At 42.0% G+C, this 24582-nt stretch overlaps 3 protein-coding genes across 3 annotated transcripts in view; 2 read left to right on the top strand and 1 right to left on the bottom strand.

The window, feature by feature from the left end:
• The window catches only part of LOC114522438 (tRNA:m(4)X modification enzyme TRM13 homolog), a 53651-nt gene extending 44826 nt beyond the window's left edge, over positions 1-8825 (top strand). The window contains exon 18 of the transcript XR_003686902.1: positions 7626-8825. The gene's annotated coding sequence lies outside the window, so the exon portion shown is untranslated. The remainder of the gene's footprint in view (positions 1-7625) is intronic.
• The window catches only part of LOC114522434, a 28255-nt gene extending 17053 nt beyond the window's left edge, over positions 1-11202 (bottom strand). Inside the window, exons 1-5 of the mRNA XM_028543111.1 lie at positions 10809-11202; positions 6913-7153; positions 5234-6821; positions 2198-4967; positions 32-1715 (exon numbers count right to left, since the gene is read on the bottom strand). Coding sequence (XP_028398912.1) covers positions 32-1715; positions 2198-4967; positions 5234-6821; positions 6913-7153; positions 10809-11180 — 6655 coding nt within the window. The 5' untranslated portion in view covers positions 11181-11202. The remainder of the gene's footprint in view (positions 1-31; positions 1716-2197; positions 4968-5233; positions 6822-6912; positions 7154-10808) is intronic.
• A 55-nt stretch (positions 11203-11257) lies between these two features.
• Positions 11258-24196, top strand: LOC114522435. The gene is made up of 11 exons (XM_028543112.1): positions 11258-11344; positions 13595-14025; positions 14265-14443; positions 14666-14902; positions 15353-15601; positions 15768-15987; positions 16293-16611; positions 16758-18305; positions 18458-22490; positions 22659-23279; positions 23371-24196. Exons 2-11 carry the CDS (start codon positions 13689-13691, stop codon positions 23752-23754), a joined length of 8127 nt encoding a protein of 2708 aa, XP_028398913.1. The 5' UTR covers positions 11258-11344; positions 13595-13688; the 3' UTR covers positions 23755-24196.
• Positions 24197-24582: the final 386 nt, after the last annotated feature.

Below are 24582 nucleotides of genomic sequence, written 5' to 3'. Positions count from 1 at the left end.
CATTTCATTTCAAAAATACAAAAGCACAAACCTGTTTTGGGCTCTCCCTCCAAGTTCCAAGAGCAGGGGACGCTTTCAGTTGTTTGTCGTCGAACCCTCCTATGTACCTCAAGTTCTTCGGTGTACACATCGGTATCCAAAGCTTTCTCCAGAGCGCTGCGCTTCCGACGTTGCCCGCATATCATTTGACCGATGGGAAATAAACGCTTTGCGGGTATAATCCAGTCCCAGGCTACTTTGAGGTAGACGCAGTTCTCCGTGATGTCAAAACCTGTTGAGAGAATCGGTACTTTGAATTTGAAAAAGCGGTCCTCGAAATCGCCTGCTATCCGCTCGATCTTGTCTTTCTCCGAAAACGTTCCGCTTGAGAATGCGGTCACGAGGTGTTCTGAGTCCACAGCCTGGATGCCTTCCAGGCCAGTGGGTGTTCGCACAACTCTATGGAGAGTCGATTCGTCAAGAACTCCCGTGTCGACTTTATGGAATTCCAACTTGCATTGGAAGCCAGCAACCAGCGCGCACTTGGCCACCGCTGCATATTTTACGCCAAATTGTCTCACAATCGCGAACCCACGCGTGTGCTGTCCCGTCTCGAGTGTTTGCTTGTGCAGTAACACGCCACCAAACGGACTTACGTCATAGGAATGGACCTTGAAACTTCCACTGTCAACAACCCAGATTCGACTGTCTCGACTGTCGTAAGAAAGCGAGGTTGCTTGATGTGATAGCGACTTTGTTTTAGCAATATTGATGATGGATGGCCTGCTATTTGACATGCTGTTACGAACATCAGATAATTTTACGCCATACAGATTACTTCCACTGGTTGTCCAAATGAACGTGTTTTTGACAACAGCAAGGCCTCCCATGTCACCTGTGAAAGGCTGACCGTTATTCTGAAGTTGAATGATCTTTGAAATTCGACTACTCGAAGATCTTATGTCGACCACGACCAACAGGGAAGCTTTGTCGGTATTGGAGGCAACGCCGCGCATGCCCAGGATCACTTCATTTTTCGACAATGGCGCAATGCTGCGCACTTTGTAGTCGTCGAAGAGCCCGGGTACGAGCCACTTGCCTGACTTGGAAAAAGACGACAGGTCGTCCAAATGCGGGTATTTCCATAGGAAAACAGTTTTTAGGTAAAGTTTTGAAGATCTGCGGAGTAACCTCAGGCACACGTCGTTCGAGCAATACGAGTATTGGTCCCAGGGTTTATATTCCCGGATATCCAACCCCTTCTGACGTAGTTGAATCGTATTCAAAAACGAGATGATCTTATCCAGAAAATTGTTCACTTCGTCCGAAACTTTTTTCACCTTGTCTCCGTAGTTTTTGAGTTTGTTGTCAAAAATGTCGGTGAAGTCCGCGGTTTTTGAAAGCACGTCTAAAACGGTCCCCTCTAACGGGCCAACGACATTTTGAGCAACTTTTGTGAAGTCGGTCATAGCGCCGACCACTGTATCTACGGCTTGTAAACTTGGATTAATGAAGTTTGATTTCTTACTGAGGTCGTACGACAAACGTAGCTTTTGTTGAACGTTTTTTAAGTTGTCTTGAAACGGTTCAATGTTGTCGGAATAGATGCTTTTTAGTTTACCAAATACTTCTTCAACAAGTGCTTCTATTTTCTCTTTCGTCTCCTTCGCCTTCTTGATGTGCTGGGCAAGGTTTTTGACTTTCTTAACGAGGTCGCCAACAGATCGCTTTTTGACCTGGGTGAGCAAACGGATGAGGTTTTGTTGAGAAATAGAGCATGCTTTGTTTGGTAGGCTATGGTATGTTATGGTCAAGATATGGTGTGCTCTAGTGCGGTATGGTATGACCCAGTATGTCATGCTACGGTATGGTATGGTATGTTATGGTCAAGATATGGTGTGCTCTAATGCGGTATTGTATGACCCAGTATGTCACGCTATGGTATAATATGGTATGGTTTGGTATGGTCAAGATATGGTATGCCCTAGTGCGGTATGGTATGATCCAGTATGTCACGCTATGGTATGGTATGGTATGATATGGTATAGTATGGTATGTTATGGTCAAGATATGGTATGCTCTAGTGCGGTATGGTATGACCGTATGCCATGCATGGTATGGTATGGGATATTATGGTTAAGTATTGCATAGCCAAATATATGAGGACAAAGCAATGAAAGTTAAATATAAAAAGCTGGGATTTAAATACTTCACAAACCTGACTATCCTTTCCAGAAAATTTCCCAGTAATCTTGCGGGCCAGATCCTTGATCTTCATCACGTCATCTTTCAAGGTAAATTCCTCCACCAGAATTGAAATATTTTTCACCTTCTCCACGACACGAGAGACCTCTTCCACGGCAACCTGACACGGTTCCAAACTTTCGAACAATTCTTTATTATCAAACTTCTTTTTCAAAGTGGTTATCTTCGTCGAAACGCCTTGAGCCTGTTTCGTGAACGCCTCGGACAAACACGTTCCTCCTTTCACACATTTTCGTAAACTCAACTTCTCCCATTCGTCAGGCAGAAGTTCCAGAAACGCTTTTACCTCCGATCTCAAATCTTTGTACTCGCCATAAGCTTGCTTACCAAAGGCCTTCGCACCCTTGCCACATTTTGTGATGATGTTATCCAAAATAAACTGGATTTCGGAACAGTTTGGTAGTTGACTGACTTCTTCCAGAATCGGGGAGAAGTTTTTGGAGAATGGTTTCATCTCTACCAAGACAGCCTCAACCTCGCTTACAGACTCGGAAACCTTCTCCAGTTCCCCGCGAACGCGTTGTAATGGCTCTTTCAATAAATTCAATTTGCCAACACCTTTAGATATCAAAGCGTCTGTTTCTTTCGTGACGAAATCTCGGAAAGTTCTGAAGAGGTTATCCCCTTGGATTTTTTTAACGGAATCCTGAGCTAGTGTGTGGAACTCGTTGCAGAGTTTTCGCAGCCTGTCGTCGAAATCCAATTTGAATTTCCTTCTTATGTTAAGTTTCTGAACTTCGGTTTCCCATCGTGCAGCATTCGTGGCGAATTCGTTGACCTTATCGGCGGACCGACGGGCTTTCTCGGCGTGCTCCGGAAGATTTTTCAAGAACTTCAGAACATCGTTGATATTCGTTGAGACCTTGTAAACTCTTCTCAAAAATTTGTTTTCGTTTTTAAGCAAGGACAAGAATTCCTCGAGCGTTTCCGCAACCCGGGCAAATTTCCCCAATCGCTTTTGCAAGTTCTTTTTTTGCCATTTTTCCACGTTAGTGACGACAGTTTTGAAGCGATTCACAAGACTTGTGATGCCTTTGGAATTGCTTGTAATGAAGTCAGCCAGTTCCTTGACAGCATTCTCGGCTTCCGACTGAATATCGTCCAGAACTTCGCCCGATAAATCTGCGGTTTTGTGGCAAAACCCTGCCAGTTTGTCCGTCGAATTACTCGTGAACTCCGCGACATTGTCGGCCAGTTCTTTCACGTTTTCAAGCGAGGTTTCCAACTTCGTCAAAAATTTGTCTACGAATTTCTTTGCGGTGTTTGAAAGGTTTTTCTGAAGCTCATCTATAAGTCTATCAACGAACAAGGTGACGTTAACAATTTCCGATATAACCATTTGAGCCTCGTCTTCGATTCGTCGGATGGCAATTATTGTTTCATTTTCCAAATTTTCCCCAAATTCTTGTAATTTTCCAGAGGATTTTAACATAAACCCTTGAAACTTGCAAACCTTCTTAAGTGCTTTCTTAGAAAACTTAGCAGCTTCCTTGCCTAATTCTTCTAGGAATTTTGAAGTGTCACTGAAGTCCAAGAGTTTTCCATCTTGCAGCCCTAAAATGTTCTCAAACTCCTTCATAATTTCTCGGAACCACTGGGCGATGTTCAATCCTGTCGTATTCCGGAAAAGGTCTGGGTCTATGGATCCTAACTTGATTCTCAGATTTGGTAGGAAGTCTCGGAAAAACTTTTCCAAATCAACGTTCGGGCCGTTCAGCTGCTGGAAGATTTCCGCTAAATAACTGAAAAAGTTTCGGAGTTTCGCGAAATCTGGTCCGGAAAATTTGATCCTAAAATTGAACCTCACTCTCCAATCGAACGACAAACCAAAGTCGAAGAGTCTACTTCCGCCAGTCGTAAGACCAAATTCTGGAAGTCTAAGCCTGGGTAACTCGATCTTAATCATATCTCGGAAGACAGAAAGCATCTCCAAGAAATTGTTTCCGAAATTTATCAAACGCACCGTGACAGTTTTGAACTTATCCAAGGAAATTGGAAAACGCAGGGTGATTTTGAAATGCAGCATGCCGAAGAAATTTCCAGGGACGTTAAACCCTAATTTCTTGAAATAGTCTCCGACAGCATCGCCGATCGAATCGAATCGGCCGGAGATATGTTTTAGGAAGTCTTTTATGTTGAAATTTCCCGGAAAACGGGGAAGCTCAGAGGCAATTCTCGAAACGAGATCCACCAATCTGGTCAGAAATTGAAATCCTTCCGCAAACAGGCCATTGGAAAGACTTAGGTTTTTGAGATTTTTCAAAAGCGTGTTGATAAGAGTGGCAATTTTTCTCCAAAATCCGTTGGCACGTAAAGCGTTCTTCAGAAATTTTCCAATTTGACTGAAAAATCGTCCGAAGCGTGTAGCTTGGATAGAACGCTTTAGGAATTCAGCAGCCTTTGTTATGAAATCTAGAAAAGCATTTGAGTCTAACGGAAGATAGTTTTTCAATTTGTCGATGAAGTTTTGGATGTGTTTCGTGAATATGCTGGTTATGGAATCGGCAGCGGCAAGAATATCGTCGGCCGTGTCGGAAATCGTGTGGATTAGGTCCTTTGGGATGTCGTTCTTGAACCGCGCCGCCATTTTGAACGCCGCCTTGCCGTTAATGACGTCAAATTGCCACTTGATCACGTGTGCACGAAGGAGGGCTAAATTATCCATGTCTACCTCGAACTTCCCGCCAAATATCGAGATCTGTAACTTCACTTGGTTTATGAATCTGAAATAGATAATGCGATTATATCGAAGCCTTAAACTCTGGTCAAACAAGGCTGGAAGTTAGTAGATTACACAGCAAAGTAAGTTTATGGCAAAATGGAGTTCTTATTGAAGATATTACAAGAAATATGGAACATTCTCCTGAAAAGATTTCAATTTTCACCTTAGCCTTTTCTTATTATAAAAACACAACTTGCTATTTTGAAAAGTTGATTTCCCCTTTTAAAAAGTCGCCCAAGTTTGTTTTTCTTGCAGTACAATACAAACCTCATGATGGCCTCAGCACCAGCTCTTTTTCCTCCAAACGCCTTCCTCCATTCGCGCCTAGGTCCCAACGCGAACTCCCTCGGTCTCAATGCTGGTATAAGCGCTCTTTTCTTCCTCTGTATGGCTGCCCTTCGCTTTCGTAGTTGTTTGATTGTGTGGTGTGAGTCATCGCCATGCTTGTTCAAAAACTCCGTAATTTTCGAGTCGAGCTCATCACCCTCCTCGGCGGACCAAAGTGCGTCCTCGATACCCTCACGCATGTCGTCTGAAATGTTCTGTCGACGTTCCAGGAACACTTCGATGACGCCGGTTTTTACCGTCACGTGTTCGTCATGTTTCAGAGCCCGCAACAAGTGATGGTCAGTGTCTTGGGATGGAAGCTTGCGCAGCGCGGACACAGCGGAGTAGCGAATCCCAGAGCTGTCGTGGTCCAAATGACGGACGATTGTATTCAGAGACGATTCGTGACCCAAGTTGCCAAAAGCCCATATATGGTTGCGAAGGTATGTCTCGCGTGATTCGCTTTCGTCGTCATGGAAACGTGCGGGATGAGTTTTAAAACTCCGGTGTAAGTGTTGAGCAATGTCATCGGACAGGGATCTGTTGTAACCAGCCTCGTGGACACGACGAACCAACCCAGACATGACCAGCATCGCACGAACTGTAACCTCATCGCTCTTGCTGTTATTTTTATGCAGAGAAAGCAGAGCTTGTAAAAGCTCCGGGTACAAAGGTCCGGCCGGGATAAAGAATACCGCCTCGAGAAGTATTGAATGTTCTTTGTCATTTAGAGGCCGAGGTTCCTCGGACAAAAGTGCCCGGGCTAAAACCTTCTGGGTCTCGTAGTCTCCTTTCACAACCAAAGCTCCGACCAATCCGGACCATGACGAGAAGTTCCGATGAGATCTGGACAACGTAAGCTCGGCAATTGTTCGATGAGTTTCGTCGTCTGTTCGGGCAAGATAATGAAGCTCTTTAATACATTGCGACAGCTCGGTTTTCTTCACGGAGGAATCCGAATAACATCGAAGCAGCTCGTAAAATGTTCGGGTAGGCTTCGCGAGATTGCCAATTTTCGACCAATGCAATCGATGAACGTCTGTATGAGTCAGGCTATCTTGTTTGAGATTAGCCAACGAGATGGCTGGATTCTCGTCTGTCAGCGACCTTTCACTCCGTCGAGGCTTTCGTGAACAACTTAACATGTCTAATTGGCTCTCTCCCGAGGCTTTGATATCAAAATTAGGTTGGTTTTGAAAATCTGGGTTACTCAAAGGGCGTTTAAACTGATTCTTATCATGCAGATGGGAGAAATGAGTTTTCTTCACAGATTTAATAACATTGTCCTCGATCTTCACAGTGGAATCATAGCGGCTCTTCACGTGTTGTTCGCCTTCCACAGGACGCCCATCCGCGTGTTTCAAATAGTCCTCACCACTCCATTGTTTTGTGAAGTCAGCGTGAGTATCGTTGCGATGGGTGACGTCATAGTAGGTGACGTGGATACCGGAGTCATCTTCCTCCTCAGTATTGAACGACGTCATCTTTACATCGGGATTGAGTTTCAGGTGAAAAGCACTAACCACACCTGGAAACACAAGGTGGAATTAATGATCTATTCAGAATGGATGATTTTCGTAATATTTGGCTGTTTTTTCTGTTGTAAGATTTGCGTTTACCTTTTTTTATTCCGATAAAATCAGATGAGTCATCATGCGGGTAAAACACATGTGTAATTTCTCCCTTTGGATCTTGAACAAAGAAAAATGGCTGGGATAGTTTTTCCTCCAAATTGTGGTCAACGACGTGCTTGATTGTTCGTCCGCCTTTTGAACGAATGACGCGCGGATGACGTAATTCAAGCTTCGTGACGTAACCATCATTCTCTGTCGTGTGACGGTCGAGCACTTCCAAGTTCACCTGAAAATGTTTTGAAAAAGTGCCTGACTGTCATTTCTCTATAAGTCTAATTTTCTGCACTTAACTCTTCTACCGATTCATTGTTACTGCCGAAAAAAAAAGTGATCCAAACCAACTTTATTTATACTGCATAGCTCTTTCATTTCTAAACTGTTCTTCCTAGGGATCAGGTAAGGATCATCTCTTATTCATCCAGTGTTACTACAGGAGGAAACCTAAACTAAACTAACTTTATACTGGATAGTTCTATTAGTTCTAAACTGTTCTTCCTAGAAGTCCAGTAAGGATCATCTCTTATTGATCCAGTTTTACTACAGGAGGAAACCTAAACTAAACTAACTTTATTTATACTGGATAGTTCTATTAGTTCTAAACTGTTCTTCCTAGAAGTCCAGTAAGGATCATCTTATATTGATCCAGTTTTACTACAGGAGGAAACCTAAACTAAACTTTATTTATTTATACTGGATAGCTCTATCAGTTTCAAACTGGCCTCTCCTCTTAGCACAAGTGCTGGTAAGAATGAAGCAATGATGGCTCTATCAGTATTGAAATGTTCTTCCTGAAGGTTCAGCAAGAGACAGAGAATGAAAGTGGAAGCATTCCACTCATGTAGATGGACATTTCCCGGGATGGCGTGATCATGGATGAAAGTGTTTATTTCACAAGTTGTCTGAAAGATGACACACTGCACGTCAAGACAATATAGACCATGTCACATAGCAGAAATTTTTCAACGTCAATACTTATGCATCGAGAGGACAGGATATGAAATGCAAGACAAGAAGATATTGCGGAGAGGGATCCGCCATAAAGTATCGCAATTCCTTTGCCCTTGAAATGTACACGGTCGAGTAAGCCTGGAACGACATTTGCCCGGATGGCGTAAGTACTGGCTACGATTGCTTATGTCAAAGCCAGTTTGAAAGATGAGAAACGGCACGTCGCCTTTTCAGTTGAAGTTAGCTTCTCCGAACAGCACGGTTTTAACTGTTGGCTATTTTCCAAATCAAATGATGCCCTATCTTTTGATCTGTGAATTAAGCTAGTTTGGGAAAATTGGGATGGTTATATGCTAGGTTTTGAGACGCTAGACTATCAGAACATATGGCACATTTTCGTCTTCTCTGAACTTGTGGTGTTATATTATATAAAACAAAATAACGCGAAATGAATACGTAACACTTTCAAATCCCATCATAAACTTGGTTCAAATTAGTGAAATGAGGACTTATTGTCTTTTTAAGCATATAGATCTATTCTGCCAAAAATGAAGAGGCCGGGTTTTGCCTAAAACTGAGTTCCCTTATTATTTATAAAATATGATATTGCTGGATAGTATGATATGACACGACTTGTTTTTTCAAACATGACTCGGATAAATGCTTGAAATATAGGCACGACACACGGACACAAACAAATACCGCCATCAGCTGAAAGTTTTTTTGTTAAATGATTTCAGAATTTCATCCGGAATTTCAAAATAGATGGGTCTACGTCTTTTAACGAGTTGGGACGTGTTGTTTGAAAACAAATAACTTGCTCCACCGCAGGCGCGTCATAACCAACATTCTTGGATGAACATCACCTTGAGAGTATTTAATATTTTTAACGCGTACAATAATATTCATTTATCAACGCACAAAGGAATTTGGTGGGTTGAAAATCAGAATTATATAAATTATTCAAAAAGTGGCTGTAGCTATATATAAAAATACATCAAAATATATGTAAACATGTCAATATGCAAGCGACTTAATGACCGTATTTTAAGCTCATAAAATCCTACAGGATTTCGTAGGGATAAAAATCTGTCAACTTCTGGATGCATATGTCCATTCAAACTGCATGATAGTCCTGTTCGTGTCGGCTATTTGACCGAGAGGAAATTATAATATCATTACTGCAATTTTTTATCACAAATTCATACAAATGAAAAACAAATTATTTAAGAGACCTTTGTACTAGTCCATTAGATATCGAAACTGCGGACATACAGGTGTATGAAATAGTTTTTTTTATCTTATTTTCAAGACTTTTGTTTCTGTAATCTCACCACGTTTATTCGACTTTGGTAAAACGATCTTATTTATCACAGACAAGGATTGTTATTGATTTTTGACGCACCTACGCGCTCGCTTGCCCCAAACATCTGACACCTCTTGCAACACCTGCTTCAAGCAATTTGCATAGCTGGTCGAAGCAGGCAGGAAATCCTTGTCTCAATGGGGTCCTTACAACACTCACATAGTAATATCAGTTGAATGTGCTAATGGTCTTCCTTGCCGACATCCCTTTCGGTTCATCGAACAAAGTTTTTTTTTCAATATAACAACATAAAACAACAACATGCCTATATAGCCATTATATTGCTGCATGACGATACTTTTACATCGCGTTCGGGGAAATCCGAATTAAAGAGAATCGTCATAATGTTCGTGGAAAAAGGAATGCGGAGTTAATGATATTGCGGGTATTGGCGAAATAAATAGACCTGTTTTTTGAGCGATTATACTTCAATTGCAACTCTCTTTCCTATGAAAAGAAAAGCAGGATGTTTTGTCCTGACATTGAGGAAGTTTCATTGAGGAAGCTTATAATAATTTGACTACCCTTCTGGTAGTTATGTTTCCCACGAAAATAAATGTTGCTGCATTACAATTTATCATAGGATATGACCGCCTACGTTTCTTGGTAAAGTCGTTTATCTGTATAGAAACTGTTATAAACTTTTTACCACGAATATTTGGGTAATTTTGTCAATTAGCATCAACAGCATGTTTGCGATCATGAAAACGATTTATTTACATCGTCATAGTTTCAGATTCTTTGAAATCAGCAAATAGCTTATTCATTGTCTTTGTCCTGAGTTAAGATGGCGTAAGAGCTCTTCCCCAAAGCTAAGTTCAAACTATTTTGACTTCCTTCAGCTTTCCGACCTTGTTTCACATCCTGAATGTTACGAAAACCATTTTTTTTCAACTGAGGTCAGTTATTCAACTTATTTTAACATCGATTTGCTAATTGTTTTGGGCAACACATTTGGAGCAAAAGATTGCGCATATTACCGTGACATATGCTAATATATTTGTGATTATTCAGATACTTAGAATAAAGAGTATATGGTTACTAAGAGATACTTTCGCATGGCATATAATTTATCTGAACTGCCGCTCTCGAGAGTTTCGAGTCGTAAAATTCAAGTCTCAATGCAGCTAATCGGAATTTCCCTTCAAGTTGTACATGCAGTCAACAGTGTCAAAAACTCAGACAGTTTCCTTTAAGCCGAATTTGACGTGATGTCTCAGATCTGTGCATGGATATAACACTAAATTGAATTGGCTTCTGTTCTATACAAGTTTATTCATTTAGAAATATCAAGTGACCCATTAAACATACCTTTGTTCTAGCCCAAGCAGGACGCTATCATTTTGAATACAAGTCGATAATTGATAATTATGGCAATATATTCGACGCTACCAATGAAAATTGTTTATTTGAATCGAATTGGGGGAATTGCCGGGGAAGAAGAAAGATTATTTATCAAGACAGCAAAATATTTATATTGTATCGAATGACTTCAGAAGAAAATTTCAATGTTGAAGCTACGTTATGCTTGGCTTAAAAACACTAAAATAATCGTCAAACCACATACCCTTGCGTTGATTTTAAAGTTCAGTTCTTTTGTAGATCTTTCTCCACGATGTGTATGGACTTCAAGGTCATAGTTGTAGCTGCATTGCTGTCCTGGATAGATTTCCAGATGGGTTACTGCATCTGTCGAATAGAACAGGGAAAAAACTTGTACGAAGATCGCCAACAGATGCATTTTGTTGTCGTAAAAAAAGGACGAATATTTGTTAGTTGCTACTCCATCTTCAGAGGACGAATAAGCGAAAATGATTAGCAAGTGATGTTGGCAAATCCTGACAACAAATGTGAGAGGCGTGTGCTTCCTGTTTACATTTTCTACACTCATTATGTCAAAGGACAAAAGATGCTGAGGTTGACGTAAATACTTTCGCATCTTGTGGGCTGGTTGCAGCAGATTTCAGCTTGTCGTTTCAAAAAGTTATCGATTCGCGCAACCACGGAATTCGGGAGCTGCTGAGCTCCTCTTCATAGATTCAGCATTACGACAGACAAATTTGGGAAGAATATAATTCGTCGGTTATTGAGAAGAGTTGAGAGGTAAGGATTTGGAAGTTAAATAACAATAGTGATATAAAAAAATACTTTTGAAATTATCGTGTTAAAAATGACTCAGGTAACTCATGCAATACCTGCGCTGAATATTTGATTCAAATTTAAAATTTTGTGATCTTTTACTTTGTGAGTAAAGAAGCCAAGCAACCTTAGCTAAGGCCGCAGGCTTCCCCAGAAGATTTTCCTCTTAAATGACACAAGGGCAAGGCATGGTGCGAGAGGGTTTCAAACATTTCTATAACAGAGCTATCTACAACTGGAAATCTTAAGAATATATATATATATATATATATTCTGGCTTCCTCGGAACATTACCCGAAGCGGGATTGAACAAGAATGGGAGTTATAATAGGAGAATTCTCTTAGTTTTCATCAACTCTAATGTTTTTGATTAAACGATTATACAACTTAATTGTAAGTTATTTGACTGTATTTATACTATGGCGTCGAGTGGCAAAACTCTTTGCACCTCTCCATGCGTCTACATTAGCATTTAAATTAGAAACTTCGTTCTCTTTTGGTCTCATCAGCATGTAAACATCAGCGTTTTATCAGAGATCGTGAATAGACACATTTCAATCTGGATTGTAAAGTTTATTTACTATATAAGGCCTATGCCTTTAATATTTTACGACTTCCTCTCTACACGGAAGCTAAGCATTTTCTCCTCGTATTTCTCGTTTCAAACGCAATATACATCAGACATTAAATAATCATTAATTTCCTAATGAAAAGCAGTGGCGGAGAGATGAATTGACGAGAACCTCACAACCGCTCCAATAAGCTAAGTATATTAGTTAAATACCAAATATTTGTCTGAAGTGCTATTAAGTAATTTCTTGTCTCTAATTAAACACGACTCTATGAAGAAAGCCGGAACTGTCAAATAGCGTCGTTGCTGACGTCAAATCTTTAGTCCTACAGGGAGGGCTCCTTTAATGGCCCCTGTTACGTTTATATGGAAAATTTCCAGCCCTACCAGGCGAGATCTCGGGTAGTCAATAGCGAGATCTCGCCTCGTAGGGCTGGCCCTCCTCTCATATAAACGAAACTGTTCTTTAGTATGGATTTATGGTAGAACGCGCGATCTCGCTTGCTAGGGCTAGCCCTCCCGGCTGTAGGGCTCTTATAAACAGCTCCTAAGATGAAGAACAAAATTTTTTATGTGAATATTATATTTTATGCCTCCTGTCATATTCTCAGAGAAATATACGAATATTTAATTCTTCTCTTTTGGCATACAGGGTGTAAAATAAAATCATAATTGCTTTCTTTCCGATTACAAAATATCGAACATTGTTTCACGTGTGGTACGAATGGCTGGTTGTCTAATGGCATGTAGTCGTGAGTGCGTGTCGTGGTCTGGTCAACGTGGCTCACTGATGCATGTGACAGAATATTTCTATGTGTGTGCAGACATCAATGACCGATTTGTATTCAGAAAGAAACGACAAAATTATTTCATTCATCATTAGCTCTGACCGGAACTTCCCAGACAAAATGCGAACACATGCCAGAAATATGATATAAAATAAATTCATAAAAAAAACAACAATAAATTAATGTCATCATTAAACATTAATCACATTTAAGCTCTTTTTCAAATGATACCAAAATTGACCCCGCAGAAGACAAATATTTTGTCAGGTTGCGACACTGCAGGGGAAGAAGAACTCTGGTTATATATAGGGTATAGTATCGCAGCTCCTCGCAAGAATGATTTTCATTGGCTGAACTTTACAATACATTTCTGTTTCAACCAATAGCATAGCTTCGTTCTTTAGAAAGCATACAAAAGCAATATCCAATTGGACGAAACCTTCCGAGCATTGCGACATGTCCCTATTTGTAGATGGGGGAATCTTTAAAGTACAAATATTATTATTTTATAAGCACTTAAAATTTCGAAAGAGCGACGGCGATGATGCAATGGATGAAACAAATATGAAATTCTAGCAGAGGTCTTAATCTTAAAGTTTTCCGAAGTTCCAGACTGCATGTGTGTCTCTTTGTGTTGTCATATAAATAAACCCTTTGCATTTTGAAAAATATCCCAAATACATGTAAATTTTTTATAAATTCTCTGTAAATTTTCCACACTTTCTGTTTGGCGTCGTTTTAAACGATTTTTCTCGTGCGGAAACAAAGGAAACTATAAATTGATCATATATTAATAGCATAACTTGACAGAAGTCTAAAATATGACTTATTGATATGATTACAATTTGACTTTAGGTCATTTCGTCAACAGGAGCCATTACTGTTTGAAAATACTAATCGATCTGACGACTTACTGGCCGAGTAAGCGAAAGAAACCCAGCACATAGCAATGAAGCTCATCTTGGTGTGTCTCGCGTTTTTGCTTTTCCAACATGTCAGCGGGTGGCGTCGTAGACGACGACGTAGATCACCTCCCCCCACGCCACCACGAAACTGTCAGGTAGGACCATGGTCTGGGTGGAGTGCGTGTACTCATCACTGTGGCAACGCAGGGACACAAAGACGAACAAGGGGGAAGACTGTGGCCGAATGTTGCGGGGGGACGTGTACGGCTCATTTTAGCGAGACGAGGGCGTGCAACCGAAACGCGTGTCGTAACGGAGGGAGACCCACTCATGGCCATTGCATTTGTAACGCGGGGTGGACAGGCACTTGCTGTGAGAGGGGTAGGTAGCTAACAGCTTTCATTGCTGTTTGATATAACCACTATCACCTGAATATAGTTCTGTGTGGCAAAAACTCAATAAAACCAAAAATCAACCAAAATCTTAATACTAAGCTTCTATAGTATCCAAGGTTTCCCAAATGCTAGAGCCGTCATACACAAAATATGTACCGCTATCCTCATTACCACAACCAGCGTCAGAAACATTCTTCTAAACATCCACCAACTTTATCGTTTCAGACGTCAACGAATGCCTGAGAAAACCATGTCAGCACAATTGCCACAACGTTCTTGGGAGTTACACGTGTAGCTGTTATTCATGTTACACTAAAGTTGGAACCAAATGTGAGCTACGACAATGCCGTATTGGGAACGTGTGTTATCCCTACGGTAGAATAAACCCCGGAAATAAGTGCCAGGTAATAATAGATCGTATTTATTAAACTACTCGGACCATTAGTAATCTTTAGGCCCTGTTACACGGTGCTATTTTTCTTGCAACTTGCAATGCAATTCTACTTTTGACAGATGTAAATTTGCAACTACGAAACTTTTGTCTTCATTACATTCCATGGTCGCTTCTTTTACTTACATATTAGACCTTTCACCCTAGTTCCAGCTCTTTAATTTGTCGTTCATAGGATTGTCAGAAAGGGAGAGAGACCGTCTGGACCAACAACAATGCCTTGTCGTGCAGTGACGGCAACTTGTGTACAAGAAATGATCGCTGCGTGAACGGCGCGTGCAGAGGAACTGCATTCACGTGCAGATCATGTGAAAGCTGCGATGGAAATGGATGCAAGATTAAGCCTGGTTACTGTGTGATTGACGGGAGATGTTATAGAAACGGGAATCTCAGGCCTGGAAAACCATGTCAGGTGAGGAGGTGGTGATGAGAGAGTGTGTGCTTTAGGTAGGCGCGAGGGGCAGAAAGATTACGACGGGGAAAGGTCTGTAAAGGCTAGTTTCCACTCAGGAAAATTCTCCTTTGGATCGGAACGGACAGGAAAATTTTCTTTGTCGGTGAGTTCTCAGGCGGCGTTTACACAAAGGAAACTTTCCTATCCTGTCCGATCCAAAGGAGATTTTTCCTGAGTGGAAACTAGCCTTAAGGAAATGCCGAATGAGGTGGGAAGGCATGAATGAAAAAGGAGGGAAACAAAAAATTCAATGAACCACAGAATCTTTGGAATGGAGCGCAATGGAACGAGGAGAATAACATGACGCAAAATTATTTCTCATCGACATTATTGATAGGTTTCTACTACTCATTTTTTTTGTAATCCGTGGCGTAAGACATAAGAAATAACGATCATATTCGTCCCTAGCAATGCAACAGTAACAACCCCACGAGATGGACGGCGAACAACAATCTCAAGTGCAGTGATAACAACGTGAAAACAAGGAATGATCGCTGTGTGAATGGAGAATGTCGTGGGCAGCCTTACACGTGCCTGCCATGCCAGGATCATCACAACGACGCGTGCAGACTCAAGTCTGGGTATTGCATCATCAAGCATAACAATGTGGACACGTGTTATCGCGCCAATACAGCAAAACCTGGAAACCCATGTCAGGTAGGATTTATTTAGAATCGGGTTATACACACTTATAGCAGGATGATTAGGGAACGCAGGTGGCGCATGGGGATAGCGCACTGTCTCATTAGGGTAAAGCGGGATTGAGAGAGATTGGTCGAATATATTGCAACTGGTAAGAACTTATTTTCATTGTATTTTTAAGTGGTGTCATCCAGGTACAACGACATCAGCTTGGACGAACAGAAATGGTATTTCTTGTGATGACGGACAGAAGTGCACGCGATCCGACAAATGTACAAATGGTCAATGTGGTGGAATCAGCTTCAAATGCAATTCATTGTGTCAATATTGCAATGGAAATGATTGCAGTTTACACACAGGTTTTGGATATGTGGCGGGGAAGTGTACCTGTAAAATAGCAGGTTGGTAAAAAGTGTTCTTTCTTTTTCTCTCTGAGCATAACGCTTGGATGCTGTAGAGGGACTGAATCAGTAAGAGGAAATCCACACTGGATCTCATCTGGTTTTAAGGAAGAACAGTTTAGAACTAATAGAGTTATCCAGTATAAATAAAGTTAGTTTAGTTTAGGTTTCCTCCTGTAGTAACACTGGATCAATAAGAGATGATCCTTACTGGACCTCTGGGAAGAACAGTTTACGACTGATAATATTACGGATCTTTGATAACGTGCATAATATAAATCTAAATTTATATTTCATGACAACAGGTAAAGATTACAACCATCAACAACTTAATCCGAGCAATGAATGTCAGTGGTGTGATTTGTACCACAAAGCTTCCAAAGCTAGTTCTATGTGGGCGAACAGACCCGCGCTCGCTTGCAATGATGGCAACGCTTGTACCAAGCAAGATCTTTGTAACAACGGTCGATGTGTGGGCAAGGCATACAATTGTAGATCATCATACCCGCAGTCCAGTTGCATACATCGTTCCGAGTGTGTGGGCGACGGTACATGTAGGGATATCATGAGAAACAAGGGAACAATATGCCAGCCAGCTGTGGATAAGTGTGACCAGCCTGAAAGGTATACATATAGTTAGATAGTCACTGAATCACTGAAGATGATTACTAAATATACTAAAAACGTTTCCTAGCCATGTTTCTGAAAGTTGGACAAACGAGAAAACATTTCTGCAAAACTTAACAATTGATTAATCGTTTCCTCCACAGGTGCAATGGTGTGCTGGGAACATGCTCTTCAAGAATTGTTGATAAGATTACACTTTCTTCCGGCCAGATTGTTCTAACTCTTCCAAACTTTGCAAATGCCATCGCCTATCAGTCAACCACGGATAAATTGTACCTCAAACTGACTGGTTTCACGGTCACCTGTGGCGCTCTCAATATTAAATGGTCTTTATTGAAAAGCAAAGATAGCTGTGCTCTTGGGAAGAACCCAGGCAGTCTGACAAACTCGATCAACCACGTCCTGAGCGGGTTGACTCTGAGAAACAGCGAGATATATAAGGTTGTCGTCCAGGCTTATGATATGCGCGGACAATCTGGGCTACCTGTGTGCAGCAACGCGCTTACCATAGATACCAGCAAACCAAGCGGAGGATGGATCCGCGATGGCCTGGGATCCAGCGACGTCCAATTCCAGTCAAGTAAAAAGATCAGTGCAAGTTGGGGAGGCTTCAAAACTACTCATGGCATAGCGAAATACGAAGTGGCTGTGTACAGCAAAAACAATCCCCTACAAACATTCACCAACGTCAATCTTGCGGCATCCTTTACAAAAACCTTTTCAGCGATAACAGATGGTAGTAAAATCGTCACAAAAGTTAGGGCATTTACAAAAGCCGGGCTGTATTCAGAAATCTTCAGCAATGGTGTGACCGTTGATACATCCAATCCTACACCGGGAAAGGTGATAGATGGGAACTCGAATGATCTCAAGTATGCGAGCTGGACTGCGACCTACAATGCAAGCTGGACGTCGTTCACGGATCCCCACGCACCTATTGTTGAATACAAATTGGCTGTGAAACGAAAAAATGCCGGGTTGGTTGGATCCGGGTTTACCTCGGTGGGTTCGAAACGTGCCGGTAGCATATCGGGATTAAGACTAACCTCTGGGATCGAATATTGCGCCATTGTTGAAGGTATGAATGCTGCCGGACTTAGCTCCCAGGCTACTTCCGATTGTCTTCTCATTGACCACGATGCACCGCGACCTGGAACGGTCAACGATGGAACCTCGGGGGATATCGACTACCAATCGGGAGACAACGTATTCCACGCGAACTGGAATGGATTTAGCGACGGACAAAAGGGAAGCGGAATTGCGGAATATAGATACAAGTTGACGGACAAAAAGACCAGCCAAGTTATCACTCAGTGGGCATCTTCCGGTCTTCAAACGAAAGCTACCATCACTGGGTTAAACCTTGCAAATGGCAACACGTATTTTATCACAGTACGGGCTGTTGATAAAGTCGGCCATTACACGGAGGCGAGTTCAGATGGCATCTTTATCGATACGACTCATCCAGTTTATACAGGTAGCATTAGCGTTCAGGGCGAGACAGCTCAAAAGGGTGGAGAGACGTTGGTTTATATCAGAAGCAAAGAGTCAGTGACAGTCTCCTGGCCCCAGTTTTTGGACGAACATAGCGGAATGCTGAAGTATCAGTGGTCAATTGTCGAGAAAAATAAAAAGCCTTCGTCGTGGAAAGATGTCCCTGGAGTGAATTTAGCTACAAAGGCAGTTTTAAGGTGAGGTAACACTCGAACGCCGGAACCTGCTAAAAATCTGAATGCCTGTAACTTATATTATCTTTTGTTTATAACTCATATCTTGAGCTTACAAGATGTTGTTTTTTGGAGTATGTTTTTCTTGCTAAATTGCATGATATTTTTCACTGTAGCTCGCTGTCGCTAACAAACAACAAAGAATATCAACTCACAATACGTGGAATTAACAACGCAGGACTTTACGCTGACATAAAATCACCCATTATCATCCCTTTAAGTATACCAACTAATCTCGGCTCGGTCTCGGATGGCGAGGACCCGACGACAGACATCGACTACCAAACAAACACCTCCGAAGTTCACGCGACGTGGAAAGGTTTTGAAACGCCGAGCGTGAAGGTTCGAGCGTACTTTTACGCAGTCGGCAGCTGCATAAAAGGAAACTATCACGTCACCAATAACCAGTTTACACCGGTTAGTCCAGCTACGACAACCTCGCTTGAAATGCGAGAACTGAACTTGGTCAACGGTCAGAAATATTGCGTGAAAATCAAAGCAGAGAATCTGGCCGGAGTTCAAACAGAGGCTGTCTCCTCGGACGGATTCGTCGTGGATGTGACCCCCCCTGATCTTTCACGGGCGATGGTATTAGACGGTAGTGGAGATGATGACATCGATTACCAATCAAGCAGGGGGGAGTTGTCAGCAACGTGGAAAGGAATCCGGGACGATGACTCCGGGATACATCATTTCGAAGTTGCTGTCAGTCGGAATAGAGTTGGTGCGCCAGATGTGACGTCATTCAATGACGTAGGCCGCAATACGTCAGCTAAAATATCTGAGCTAACTTTGAATGATGAAGTGTATTACATTATAGTTTGTGCTGTAAATAACGCCGGATTGAAGTCATGTTTAGCGTCTGATGGTGTCCTCATTGATCCAACTCCGTCGACGTCTGGTGTGGTGCATGACGGGATACTAGAACCGGATGTGCGCTATCAGTCGTCGACAAAGAAGATGAGCGCAAACTGGGAACGAGTGTGGGATTTGGAGAGCAGAGTAGCGCGATTTGAATGGGGGATTGAGAAAGACGACAATGGAGTTGTGCTAGATTTTGTCAATGTTGGTCTTCAAACTCATGTAACAAGTCACAAGACGTTACCTCTAAAACATGGACATAACTACACAGTGGTGTTGCGTGTTTATAACAGAGCTGGTGGTATGCGAGAATTGAAATCAAATGGTGTCACTATTGATACCACCCCTCCTGTACCAAGTCACATTACGCTGGGATCTGAGTGGCGCTTCAACAAGGAAACTGGTACTTACTATACATCCACTGCTTCAGGGATATACGTGACTTGGAAGGACTTCAAGGAACGCGAAAGTAAAGTATGGTACTATAAGTGGTCAATAGGGACAACAAAATGTGGCACCCAGCTTCAGCCGCTTATCAATATTGGCTCATCTACGCGCGCAAACACGACCGGAAGTGAGTTGAACTTTCGACCTGGGACGCCGTATTACGTCACTGTCGTTGCGCGAAATCGGGCTGACCTCGTGTCACGTGCTTGCTCATCACCACTGCTTTTTGACTACACGCCACCTATTGCTGGTCGCATCCAGATAACTTCGCGAGCTGGGGTTGAGAAAAGCTATTTCAGTTCTACGGAAGATCCTCCGCGTATGGGCTGGTCCGGTTTTTATGACTTGGAAAGTGATATAGAGAAATATAAGATCTCCGTCGTAAAATCAAATGCATCTCTGAAAAATTATGCTTTTAATTCTAGCAACGCCCTTTACGATGTTCCCCTCGGTAATTTGTCTCCAGGAACAGGATATTCGGTAGTCCTCAAAGTCATTAATTATGCGGGACTTGAAACCGCAGTTTATTCAAAGCCGTTCGCGATTGATGACAGTCCGCCATATTACACTGGCCGCGCTCCAAGACAGGAATTTCAATCCGATACCACGTCAGTTGAGATTGCTTGGGAACCTTTCTCGGACAACGAGAGTCCCGTAGAATTCTACGAAATCGGTCTGGGAACAAGCGCACTGCAGGACGACATTCATGAGTTTACCAGAACTGGTTTGCGCACATACGTAAAGCTTTCTGGCTTGGATCTCAAGGATGATCAGACATATTATGTCACAGTAAGGGCAAGTAATGCAGCCGGGCTAAGAAGATCGCTTCTTTTGAAAGAAATAGAGATTGATAAAACTCCTCCAACTGGGAAAAACGACAGTGTGAAAGATGGTCTTTCAGGGAGCGACGTTGATTTTATAAATTCAAATGATACAGTTTCCGCTACTTGGGAAAACATAGAGGAACAACAGAGTTTTATGAGTTTGTTTGAATACTGTGTTGGTACCACGCCGTACAACTGTCTCATCAAGTCGTTCACTCAGATAGGCCTCAACAAATCGTTTCAATGCGACGACTGTAGAATAAAGTCAGACATGAAAGTGTTCGCAAGAGTTCGGGCAACAAACGCCGTCGGTTTGTCTGCCATATTTGTTTCTGATGGCGTAACCGTTGACTCCAGTCCTCCCGAAATAGGCCGTGTTCTTGATGGGGAAAGCGCGGAAAGTCCCGACGTAGAGAAGGTCGATCGTGATTGGTTACCCACAGTCACGTGGTACGGAGCACAGGACATTCAAAGTGGCCTTCGAGATTGTGAGTGGATCATCGTGAAGCATGATGGTAATGGAATGTCAATCGCTTATGTAAAGATGCTTGATAAGGTCAACATAACTTATAATAATCGTCATACAGAAAGAGCCACTTCTCAACTAGAATTAGCGAAAAATGCCTCGTATGTCAATGCAATTCGCTGTTCGAATAACGCTGGTATCATTCATTACCAGTACTCGAATGGTTGGTCTGTAGTCGACGAATGGCCAGTGACATCATATGTTAACGATGGGCTCGGATCATCTGATTTAGAATATGACGTCACCGGCAAAACCCTTGGTGCATCATGGGGCCAATTCCACGGAGATTCCAAGGACCCGGTGATCCGATACGAGTGGGCAGTGGGGACTTTAGGGACACCTGATGATATCATGGATTTCACGGATGTTGGATTAGATACAAGAGCTTCGAAATCACTGACTGATGGCGAGATCGTTCTGGATACCGGTGTGAGGTGTTACGTCACAGTGCGCGCTACGACATTGAGTGGGAGGACTAGTAACAAATCGTCAAACGGATTCATCGTTGATACGACTGCACCGACAGTTGGTGTTGTTAAAGTGTCTCACAAGATTATAAAACAGGAAACAAATGAAGTGGATTACACCCTAACTTGGAGTGGTTTTAGAGATTTAGAGACGGGGATAAGAAAGTTTGAGTTTTGTCTGGGTTATATCAAAGATGTTTGCTCAACCGTTTTGACGACTGCCGGCTTGGACCAACAAGGAACTGTGCAGCAGTTCACCCCAGCTGATCTAGCTACGCCATTCTACGGTATTGTCATAGCAACAAACAATGCAGGCTTGACAACGATCGTCAGTTCGGATTCGATCAAGATTGACTTCACCCCTCCCATTCCTGGGACTGTCATTGATGGATTGCACAAGGACTTGGACAACATCGCAATCGATACCGCCCTAATTAGCACATGGTCCGCATTCACCGACCCAGAGACTGGTATCGAGAGATGTACGCTGACCGTGATTGAGAAAAGCCCTAAAAACGAAGACTTCCCTGTTTTAAGGAAACTCGTCAACGCTAGTGGATCCATAACTCATAAGTTTATTGTAGTCCCTGGCTTAAGATATGTATCTACCGTAGAATGTAGAAATCCTGACGGCTTTAAGACTTCAGTGTCGTCTGACGGCATACTTTGTGATGGAACTCCTCCTATCGTGGGCTCAATATTTCACAGAACCGCCCAAAACCAAAGTTCGGAAAGTGATTACCAGTTTTCGACGAGCAATCTCGAAGTGTACTGGAACCCTGGCCGCGATCCCGAAAATGGAATTCAGGAGTATTTGGTGGCCGTGGGTTCTGGAGCCGACCGCGATGATGTGCGCGGGTTTTTCTCAGTTGGCATGGCAACTGAGGTTAAGATCGTGAATCTTACTATGAACTCTGGATCCACATATTACGTCACATTAGAAGTCGTAAATAACGCTGGCATGACGTCACGTGCTTCGTCGAATGGCATTACCGTGGACGCCACACCACCAGTTATAACTAAGGTATGTAGCTATTATTATTTTTTGATATATCGCATTAAAAACAAGCAAACAATCTGTTCGAAAACATAGGAATCGGTCAGCTTAATTCACTAAGGATTAGACCAAGGATTATATGAGTTTTTCTCCTTGGTTCGTTTAACCTATAATCTTCTCCTTGTATCACTCCAGGTTGAACTGCAGTCATCTCGAACAGCACCAGATCTTATCGGTCCAGGTGATTACCTTAGCGGGGAATGGAACAGTTACGATGGTGAAAGTGATATCGACTTTACTGAATACTGCTTTGGTACAACCCAGGGTGGTTGCCAGGTAGCAAACATGCAACGTGTCCCTGGCAACGAGACTAGCGTTACCTGCTTTGAATGCACTCTAAAACACATGTATACCTACTTCATGACTGTGCGAGTTTGGAACAGGGCGGGACTATTCAGTTTGGCCCACAGCAAAGGGGTGACCGTAGACTTGACCCCGCCAACATCTGGTGAGATTTCACTAAAACCCCTCTATATGCCTTGTTTGGAAACCTGCAGACTGGGAGCAACATTTGGAGGTTTTATTGACAACGAAAGTGGAATTAAGGATTGTAAATTCAGGATAAAAACAGCCAACGGGTCGAGTGTCACTACAGCGCAAGCAACAAGCACTAAGAATCGTTTAATAGCAAGTAACCTCACACTCAAACATGGAGAAAACTACAAGATTACAGTCGTTTGTACGAATAATCTCGGTGAGAAAAGCGAGGAAGTTGACTCTCAGCTAGTACGAATTGATAACAGCCCACCAGAAAAGGTACGTTTGTCACGAGTTTACAGGTTATCGGGTTTCCCAATTTTTAAGAGAGTTCTTCAAGTTTAATATTTCCTTGTTTGTTTCACTTCAGGGATTTGTTATAATCAGTCCTGATCGAAATCACGACATATTACGTCATCATACGGGATGTCACTTCCTCAACACGACATTGCGCGTTTACTGGTCGGGTTTCCATGACGACGAATCCGATATTGCTGGATTCAGGATCGCTATTGGCCGAGCCCCACTGAGATATGACGTCATGCCTTTCCGAAACTTCGCCATCGACTCCGAGGCTAAATTCGATTTAAATGAAAATTATGGTTTGTCCAAAGGCGACACGATATTCGGAACAGTAGAGGCAACGAACAAAGCAGGACTTACCACCAAAGTTTCGTCACCAGCCACGCGACTTCTCTCTGATAAAGACAGTACCTTACTTAACGAAGGAGATTTCCAATGTGTAAATGTTTGAACTTTGAAAGAAATGATGGCTTTAGGCCTGTCGAGCTTTTCATGTGCTGAATAGAGTGCATATCACTGCAAATGAACTTAAAGAAAGACTTCATGATAACATTAGGTTTGGCACATGAAAAGTTCAACGTCTTAAACGGGTTATACTTAAGTACAATTTGTTTTAGGAATATTTATGTTTTGTGTATTGGTGGGTTTCAGATTCAACGATCATAGAATCAGTTATCCAGTGTAGTTGTTCACCAAGTTTTTTTTGAAATTATTAGCGGCCTTGCAACGTTAGCCGAAAAAATATTCTCCGGACTATTTCAATTAGATATTAGGGATTTTAGGACGCATTTCCAGCATCTTTTTCAGTGTAAACTAGTTATTTTATAGGAATGACTGGAAGCAAATTGATTGCTGAAATATTTAACGTGCATTATCTACGTTGAAAAATCAAATTGCCCAAAGAATAAATAACAAATAAATAAGAAAATGCTCTTGATGTCTCACCCAATACCATAACATCACATATGGTCTTCCTTCGCTGGTATATATAAACAAGTTCGAATTAATTCAGTAAAAAATCGTCAGACCTATCATACTGTGGACGGAATTTTCTGCATGTTCGATTGTTAATCCAAAAACACCTTTGCATTCACAATGAAATCGTGCACCTATTTGATACCAGAAGATTTTGATCATCTGCGAAAGCAAAGAAATTATATCATCCTGCTCGCTGTCATATTGGAACGGTACAAAGATAAAGCGCACCTGATGGTAGATCTAAAAGCCAGTTGTCTTGAAGTGAAAATGTTCGTCTTTTCATGCTAGTGCAATAAACGTT

Source organism: Dendronephthya gigantea, unplaced genomic scaffold (assembly GCF_004324835.1).
Source record: "Dendronephthya gigantea isolate DGI-Jeju-01 unplaced genomic scaffold, DenGig_1.0 000023F, whole genome shotgun sequence".
NCBI classification, from domain to species: Eukaryota; Metazoa; Cnidaria; class Anthozoa; order Malacalcyonacea; family Nephtheidae; genus Dendronephthya; species Dendronephthya gigantea.
The sequence above is the reverse complement of the archived record's forward strand: the minus strand, read 5'-3'. Positions and strand labels throughout refer to the sequence as shown.